The sequence below is a fragment of the Cebus imitator genome, unplaced genomic scaffold (assembly GCF_001604975.1).
Source record: "Cebus imitator isolate Cc_AM_T3 unplaced genomic scaffold, Cebus_imitator-1.0 Scaffold444, whole genome shotgun sequence".
Taxonomy (NCBI): domain Eukaryota; kingdom Metazoa; phylum Chordata; class Mammalia; order Primates; family Cebidae; genus Cebus; species Cebus imitator.
Window position 1 is genome coordinate 2,502,606 of NW_016107759.1, and position 9,135 is coordinate 2,511,740.

Genomic DNA, 9,135 nt, shown 5'->3' on the forward strand with positions numbered 1-9,135 from the left:
GGCTCACTGCAACCTCTCACTCCTGGGTTCAAGCGATTCTCCTGCCTGAGCCTCCTGAGTAGCTGGGCTTACAGGCACCCACCACCATGCCTGGCTACTTTATGTATTTTTAGTAGAGATGGGTTTTTGCGACGTTGGCCAGGCTGGTCTCGAACTCCTGAGCTCAAGTGAGTCACTCACCTCAGCCTCCCTCAGTGTTGTGTTGGGATTACAGGTGTGAGCCACTGTACCCAGCCATTTATTTATTTTATTTTTTGAGGGTGTAAGGCAGGGTCTCTCTCCATCTGTCACTCAGGCTGGAGTGAGTTGCGCATATTTAAAGTATGCACTTGGATAAGTTTTGACATACGTTTACATCCATGAAACCATTGTGGGTGTATGTCAATCAAGATAAGGTACACATCCATCACTTCCTTTTCTCTCTCTCTCTCTTTTTTTTTTTTTTTCATACAGGATCTTACCCCATCGCTCAGGCTGGAGTGCAGTGGTGCAGTGATGGCTAACTGCAGCTTCAGCCCCCTGAGCTCAAGCAATCCTCCCGCCTCAGCCTCCCAAGTAGCTGCGACCGTAGGCGTGCACCACCATGCCCGGCTGACTTTTCTGTTTGCTGTAGAGGTGGTGGTCTCACTATGCTGCCCAGCCTGGACTCACAGTCCTGGGTTCAAGTGATCTTCCCACCTGGGCCTCCCACAGTGCTGGGATTATAGGCATGTGAACCACCATGCACTGTCCATGATTTCCAGCTTTACCTTTCAGTGGTCTGGGCTGTCAGGGTGTCCAGCTGTCCTGTGATCCTCTGTGGGTGGTTCTTCAGGCCTTTCTACTCAGGTGGAACTCCCTGGGTTAGGGTGTGCTTGTGGGAGCTTCAGTTGTGATCTGGAATCAAGATTTGGTGCTGTAAGCAAGTGATAGTACCCAAGAGAGCCTCTAGGGGGTGGTAGTGTTTAAGGCCATGTGCTTATCTAAGCTTGTCCTCAGACCTTGCCTAACATCTGCAACGCCAAAGTCGTTAACAAGCCCTGTTTTGTGTACAATACAGCTTATTAACTCAAAGTCTCTCTATTTTTACTGACTTTAAAAAAAGTGTCTCTTTGGTCTGGCACGGTGGCTCACGCCTGCAATCTGACTACTTTGGGAGGCTGAGGCAGGTGACTCACTTGAGGCCAGGAGTTAGAGACCAACCTGGCTAACATCATGAAACCTGGTGTCAGCTAAAAATATAAAACTTAGCTGGGTGTGGTGGTGCATGCCTGTAGTCCCAGCTACTTGGGAGGCTGAGGCACGAGAATTACTTTAACCTGGGAGGCAGAAGTTATGGTAAGCCAAGATCATACCACTGTACTCCAATAGCCTGGGTGACAGAGACTCTATCTCCAAAAAAAAAAAAAAATTGTCTGTCTCTCTCTCTTTTTTTTTTTTTTTTTTTTTTTTTTTTTGAGACAGGATCTCCCCTGTCACCCAGGCTGGAGTGTAGTGGTGCTATCAGGGCTCACTGCAGCCTTGACCTTCTGGGCTCAAGTAAGCCTCCCACCTCATTCTCCCAAGTAACCAGAACTGACCACAGGCGGGCTCCACCATGCCTGGCTAATTTTTTGTTTGTATTTTTTGTAGAGATGGAGTCTCTCCATGTTGTCCAGGCTGGCCTCAGTGATCTTCCTGCCTTGGTCTTCTGAAGTTCTGGAATTATAGGCATGACCCACTGTACCAGGACAAAAATTGTTTACTTCATCTGTAAAATTCAAAGGAAGGTATAATAAAGCCTCCTGAGATGATTTTGTGTTTGTTTGTTTTTGTTTTTTGAAATAGAGTCTCGCTCTGTAGCCCAGGCCAGAGTGCAGTGGCTTCATCTTGGCTCAATTCAACTTCCGCCTCCCAGGTCCCAGTTCAAGCAATTCTCCTACCTCAGCCTCCCAAATAGCTGGGATTACAGGCACAAGCCACCATGCCCAGCTAATTTTTGTATTTTTTGGTAGAGATGGGGTTTCACCATGTTGGCCAGTCTGGTCTTGAACTCCTGACCTTGTAATCTGCCTGCCTTGGCCTCCCAAAGTGCTGGGATTCCAGGCCTGAGCCAAGGCACCTGGCCCAATTTTGGTTTTCAAAATCTTTGTATTTCACAGTTTAGCTTTGTGGGTTGATGTTCTATTTTTGAGAACAGAACCATTTGTAATATATTCTACATAGACTATTCCTGTTATTCATGTAGAAAAAAAGATTCCTTTCCCATTTAACACCTTTTGCCTGACGTTTATTTTTCTGGTATGAATACTGCTGCCATACTTACTTTGTGTTTGCAGTTTCCTGTCTTTTCTTTTCTTTTCTTTTTTTTTTTGAGACAGAGTCTTGCTTTGACGCCCAGACTGGAGTGCAATGGCGTAATCTCAACTCACTGCAATCTCCAGCTCCTGGGTTCAAGAATTGTCCTGTTTTAGCCTCCCAAGTAGCTGCAACTACAGGTGCCTGACACCACACCCGGTTAATTTTTGTATTTTTAGTAGAGACGGGGTTTCATGATATTGGTCTGGCTGGTCTCAAACTCCTGACCTCAGGTGACCCAACCACCTCGGCCTCCCAAAGTGCTGGGATTACAGGTGTGAGCCATCACCCCCAGCCTTTTCTTTTTTTTGAGATGGAGTGTCTTTCTGTTGCCCAGGCTTGAGTGCAATGGTGCCACCTCGGCTTACTGCAACCTCTGCCTCCTGGGTTCCAGTGATTCTCCTGCCTCAGCCTTCCGAGTAGCTGGGATTACAAATGCCGCCATGATGCCTGTCTAATTTTTGTATTTTTAATAGAGGTGGGATTTTCAGGCTGGTCTCAAACTCTTGACCTCAGGTGATCGACCTGCCTCGGCCTCCCAAAGTGCTGGGCCATGTTTCTCCTGGACTCCTGGCCCCGAGTGCTTAGCCACCATGCCCAGCCAAGTTTTCTTGTTTCTTTTCTCCTCTTCTAGTTTCCCCCTTTTAGGCTAACAATTATTAACAACAGTTAATAAAATCCTCAAGTTTGTATTTTATCAAGAAACATTTCCCTAATGTCTTCCTCCCTGAACCAAACAAGATCTTTGGCACATTTTATTTGCTCTGTGTCACCACATTTTTTTTTTTTTTTTGAGACAGAGTTTCACTCTTGTTGCCCAGGCTGGAGTGCCATGGCATGATCTTAGCTCACTGCAACCTCTGCCTCCCAGGTTCAAGCAATTCTCCTGCTTCAGCCTCCAGAGTAGCTGGGATTACAGGCATCGTCGCCACCACGACCAGCTAGTTTTTTTATTTTTAGTAGAGACAGGATTTCTTCATGTTGGTCAGGCTGGTCTCAAACTCCTGACCTTAGGTGATCCATACACCTTGGCCTCCAAAGTGCTAGAATTACAGGCGTGAGCCCAGCCCACATGGTTTTTTAAATAGTTTAGAATTTCATTTCCAGATAATTAATTTGCTGCTTTAAGCATACATCAGTCGGGGCGTGGTGGCTCATGCCTGTAATCCCAGCACTTTGGGAGGCCAAGCTGGGTGAATCACCTGAGGTCCAGAGTTTGGCCAGCCTGGCCAACGTGGTGAAACCTGTTCTCCACTAGAAATACAAAAAATTAGCTGGGCGTGGTGGTGCATGCCTGTAATCCTAGCTACTCAGAAGGCTGAGGCAGGAGAATCGCTTGAACCCGGTAGGCAAAAGTTGCAGTGAGCTGAGATCGCACCACTGCATTCTAGCCTGGGCAACAAGAGTGAAACTCTGTCTCCAAAAGGAAAAAAAAAAAAAGCATATGTCGCCGAGTGCAGTGGCTCAAGCCTGTAATCCCAGCACTTTGGGAGGCCGAGGCGGGTGGATCACATGGTCAAGAGATGGAGACCATCCTGGTCAACATGGTGAAACCCCGTCTCTACTAAAAAAAAATACAAAACATTAGCTGGGCATGGTGGCGCATGTCTGTAATCCCAGCTACTCAGGAGCTTGAGGCAGGAGAATTGCCTGAACCCGGGAGGCGGAGGTTGCGATGAGCCGAGATCACGCCATTGCACTCCAGCCTGGGTAACAAGAGTGAAACTCCATCTCAAAAAAAAAAAAAAAAAGCGTATGTCTTTTCTATTTCAGAAATCCTTTTTAAACAACTGCATTTTACTCCACAACTGCCTTCAAACAATCATCGGTCTGTTTTGCTTGTTTGACATCAGTTTCTTGTGGATGTATCTTCTTTCTTCTGGGGTCCTTGAATCTTACATCTGACATTTGACTGCAATTAAAAGCTCGATTTGGAATATAATTGTGGCCCTACCACCCACCTGCTGTGTGACCTGGTAAATTTCTTTTTTTCTTTGTTTTTTGAGATGGCGTCTTGCTCTGTTGCCCAGGCTGGAGTGCAGTGGCATGATCTTGGCTCACTGCAACCTCTGCCTCCCTTGTTCAAGTGATTCTCTTGCCTCGGCCTCCCAAGTAGCTGGGATCACAGGCGGCCACCACCACACTGGTGTAATTTTTGTTTTTTGTTTGATTGTTTGAGATGCAGTTTTGCCCTTTTTGCCCAGGCTGGAGTGCAATGGCGTGATCTTGGCTCACTGCAACCTCCGCCTCCCAGATTCAAGAGATTCTCCTACTTCAGCCTCCTGAGTATCTGGGATTACAGGAATGCACCACCATGCCCCGTTAATTTTGTATTTTTAATAGAGATGGGGTTTTTTCATGTTGGTCTGGCTGGCCTTGAACTCCCAATCTCAGGTGATCCACCCATCTCAGCCTCCCAAAGTGCTGGGATTACAGGCATGAGCAATTGGGCCCTGCCAGTTCTTTTTTTATTATTTATTTATTTATTTTCCTGACACAGGGTCTCACTCTGTCACCCAGGCTGGAGTGCGGTGGCACAATCATGGCTCACTGCAGCCACTGACTCTTGGGCTCAAGCGATCCTCTGGCCTCAGCTTCCCGAGTACCTGGGACTACAGGCGTTAGCCACCATGCTTGTATAATTTTTGTAGAAACGGGGTCTCGCCATGTTGGCCAAGTTGGTTTCAAGCTCCTAGGCTTAAGGGATCTACCTTACTCGACCTCTCAAAGTGCTGGTATTACAGGAGTGAGCCACTGCGCCCCGCTGGCAAATTTCTTAAACTTTCTGTGCCTTAGTAACCTCATTTATTTTTTTTTAATTTTAATTTTAATTTTAATTTTTTTTGAGACGGAGTTTCGCTCTTGTTACCCAGGCTGGAGTGCAATGGCATGATCTCGGTTCACCACAACCTGTGCCTCCTGGGTTCAGGCAATTCTCCTGCCTCAACCTCCTGAGTAGCTGGCATTACAGGCACACACCACCATGCCCAGCTAATGTTTTGTATTTTTAGTAGAGACGGGGTTTCACTGTGTTGACCAGGATGGTCTCCATCTCTTGACCTCGTGATCCACCCACCTCAGCCTCCCAAAGTGCCGGGATTATAGGCGTGAGCCACCGCGCCCGGCGGTGACCTCATTTAATAAAGGAAATCACTGTAGCACCCTTTTCCTAGAACTATGAAGATTCAATGGAATAAATAAGGCAATAAATGAATGGATGGGAAATGAAGGATGTGGGTTTCCTCCTCCTTGTCTTTCAAGAAGCTCTCACCATCAACCTCCCACTGTTTGTTCTCTCTCTCCCCCTCTCTCCCTGTGTCTCTCAATTAGCCAGAAAACCTGGGATAGGTAGGCTTGGAGCCAGCGGATGTATCGGAAGGCTGCAGGTACGGCGGACGCCCGCTTAGGGTGAGCCGCGGCAGAAGGAGCGGGGCGGGGCCGGGCCTGTGGCTGCTGCAGGAGGAGGAGGAGTCCGTGGCCCGGCCCACACCGTGGAGAAGGGCGGAGCTATTTAGCGTCCCGCCCACCACTCCTGGCCCACGCACTTTCGCCTGCAGGGGGCGGAGCGTGAAAATACTCCGCCCACCTCGCGCCTCTGCCTACTCGGCAGTGCGACGGGAGGGTCTTCCGGAAGCCCCGCCCCCTGTTCCGCCCCACGTCGCCGGCGACCTGGAGACGTAGTGGGCGGAGCTTCCGGACTCCCAGCCTAGCTGCCGACGTAGCGGAGCTGAGGGTGAAGTCTCCCGACGCCCGCCCCCCCGTATCTGGCGCCGGCTGCGCTCGCCCCAGCGGGCAGGGGGCGGAGCTTGCGCTCGCCCCGCCCGTCCCGTGCCTCACGGGGAGAAGGAGGAGGAGCCGCGGCGGGGCCCGCACTGCAGCGCTAGCGTCTTAGCGGGCGGCCGAGCTCCTGGAGTGACTTGGCCCTGAGCGCGGAGCGGGCGTCGCGCCGCAGCAGACCGGCAGCCCTATCCCGCCCCGCGCCAGCCATGCCGTCCGCGGGCCCCGCCTGAGCCGCGGCCTCCGCGCGCGGGCGGGCCTGGGGACGGCGGGGCCATGCGCGCGCTACCCTGACGATGCAGCCCGCCGCGCCCGCCCGCCTGACGCTGGCCCTGGGCCTGGGCCTGTGGCTCGGGTCGCTGGCGGGGGGCTCCGGGCGCGGCTGCGGGCCTTGCGCGCCCCCCTGCCTCTGCGGCCCGGCTCCCGGCGCCGCCTGCCGCGTCAACTGCTCGGGTCGCGGGCTGCGGACGCTCGGGCCCGCGCTGCGCATCCCCGCGGACGCCACGGCGCTGTAAGTAGCTGGCCCGGCGGGACCCGGGAGAGGCCTCGGGGCGGGCGTGGGCGCGTTCCTTGGTCCGGGACTGGAAGCGGGGCGCGGGCCAGGACGCTCCCAGGGCGAGGCTCGGGCGCGGGACGGCGGCCCTGCTAAATAAGGAACGCCTGGAGCCGTGGCTGGCACCGCCTGGGGAAGCCGAAAAACCCAGAGTTTTTGGAGACAGAAGTCCCACCTGGGGGCTCTGCAGACGCCAGCGGAGGCGGGGCGGGGAGTCCGCTTAGCCGGGAGGACAAACACTCGCTAATTGGGAAGGAATTAGGATGCGGCCTGGGGCTGCGGGGTACCCGGGGAGGTGGGGATCGCTGTCGGGGGCGGCAGGGAAGACTCCCAGGAGGTGTCTGGACAAAGATTTGATGGATATCCAAGAATTGGCCTGATGCTTAGGAAGGAGTGAAGAGGTGGGTCCAGAGGGAGGGTGTTAACGGTGTGAGCAAAGACTGGGAGGCTGGAAGGTGACCACAAGAGGTGTGAGGGATAGGGGCAGGGTGGGAGGTGGGCTCGCGGGTCGGCTGGGTTCACGAAGGGCCTCAGGCGCTCTGCTCTTGGGTTTCAAAGCTGTCCTGAGAAGAGGTGAGGGGGGATTGCCGTAGCGGGTTAAAGCCTTGACATGTTCGCTTTCTGGAGGTAAACACAGGTGGCCTTTATGGAGACCCTGTGCCAGGCTCCTGTTGGGGGTCGTCATGCGGAATCCTGACCCTGACCCTCTGAGACATGGGGACCGTCGAAATCCTCATTTCACAGATGGGGATACAGGTTTGGAGAGGTGACGTGACCTGTCCCAGGCATCACAGCCGGATGTGCACAGCAGGGGTTTGGACCTGTGAGGTGCCCAGGACTCAAGGTTGGGTTGAAAGGGGCGCAGGGGACCGAGATGTGCAGACAGTTGTGCTCAGCGCTGCGGAGACTCTGGGGCTGGTCTGATGCCTTGGATTTCCCAGGCTCCAGGCTCCTCATCGGGTCACTGCATCTCCCTGGGTGCATGCTGGATCCCTGGGGAACGTGGCACATCCCCAGGCTTGCTAAACACAGAGTGGGTCCTGACATTTGGTTTTGTAAGGTTCCTGGGTCACTCCCGCCTGTGGCCACCCTTCCTTAGGGGAGCCCTATGTTCTTGGGGCTTTGATGGGTCGTCTCGAGGGTGGGGGAAGAACGGATTTTCCAGGACCAGCTGGCGGCTTTGCTCCTCAGAGCTGCACTGCTTCTGTGTTCCCTAACCACGGAAGCGTGTGTCTCGCAGCGGTCTCTGTGGAGGTGGCCATCTCCTGCCTGGCAGCAGGGCCCACAGAATTGCATCAGACCTACCCCACCCGTTGTTTCTGATGCTGTAGCTGAGGGCGCCTGTCTGCCAGGCCAGTTACTAGGGCTCTGTCTGGGTCCTGCCGGTACTTCCTGCTTTCGGGCACCTGGTGCTGTCCATGTGAGTGGCCCCTCAGGAGCTGTCCAGGAGAGAAGGGCGCTGGTGGCGGCTAAGCAGAGAGCAAGGCCCGCGCTCTGCAGGCCTTGAGCACAGCAGTGGATCCCTCCGCCCCTGCCTTGCTTTGTCGCGTTAGACTCTGGTCCTGGGATTGGAAGGGGGGGACCCTGGGAGTTGGTGGCCTGTCCTAGCCTGAGCTGGCAGGATTCTGAATGGCTGGCCCCTCAAGTGTGCAACAGGGCACAGGGTTACTTCATGTGGGCAGGTGGGTGCTGTTCTGTACACTTCTGGAGCTGCTGCTGGGAGAGTTCTGGAAGGCGGGGTGAGGGGACCCAGGGGAAACTGGGGCCTTGGGGAGGATGTTAACGCCCTGGCTGTCCCCGCTTAGGCTGCCCTCTATGCGCTGAGAGCCTCCTAGCCATTTTGCTGTCTACCCTGCCAACTCCTCAGGGAAATGGGTGGGTTTTCTTTCCCCAGGGTAGAAGGGCCGAGTTGGGAGAGGCCAAGGACACAGATCACAGCTACCAGTGGGTGTTTAAAGGCCCAGGAGCATTGCTGTCTGGATATCACCAGCAGCCTGCCTGGGGGCCTCACAGGCAGGTGCCCCTCCGTTTGCGGTTCCCCAGCTGCTGAGGCTCAGCAGGGACAACTGTGTCCAGTCCCAGATGGAAGACAGCTGGGGCTTCTGAGGCCACAGTCTTCCTTGGGTTAAATGATGCTGCTGAGAGGTGGTGGCTTTTTGAAAAGATGGTGCACTGCAAAATGTGCTGCTCCGTGTGGCTTGAAGCTTTGTGGGAGATGTGGGCAGAGCTGTGGCTGAGTCATGAACCCCCTACCCCAGAGCTTGCCCTGCGCTCCCTGCCTGGTCCCTTCTCCCTGCTGACCCATGTTTTAAATCAAATTCCAGCCACCCTGTTCTTTATCTGCAAGTGTTTTGGAGGGCATCGCAATACCACAGACACATGTAACACAATGAACAATTCCTTAATGTCACTGAAGGTCTGTTGTGTTCATATATTTAGTTTAATAGTTTGAATTAGGAGCCAAATAAGGTCCACCGGTGCAATTAGTA

General features: G+C 53.4%; 1 protein-coding gene and 1 long non-coding RNA gene across 2 annotated transcripts in view; both read left to right on the top strand.

The window, feature by feature from the left end:
• Positions 1-1,646, top strand: part of LOC108290934 — a 14,721-nt gene extending 13,075 nt beyond the window's left edge. Inside the window, exon 3 of the long non-coding RNA XR_001819749.2 lies at positions 1,612-1,646. This is a non-coding gene — a long non-coding RNA (uncharacterized LOC108290934). The remainder of the gene's footprint in view (positions 1-1,611) is intronic.
• A 4,583-nt stretch (positions 1,647-6,229) lies between these two features.
• PKD1 (polycystin 1, transient receptor potential channel interacting) overlaps positions 6,230-9,135 on the top strand; it is a 45,383-nt gene continuing 42,477 nt past the window's right edge. Inside the window, exon 1 of the mRNA XM_037732238.1 lies at positions 6,230-6,604. Within this exon, the coding sequence (XP_037588166.1) occupies positions 6,390-6,604 (215 nt within the window). The 5' untranslated portion in view covers positions 6,230-6,389. The remainder of the gene's footprint in view (positions 6,605-9,135) is intronic.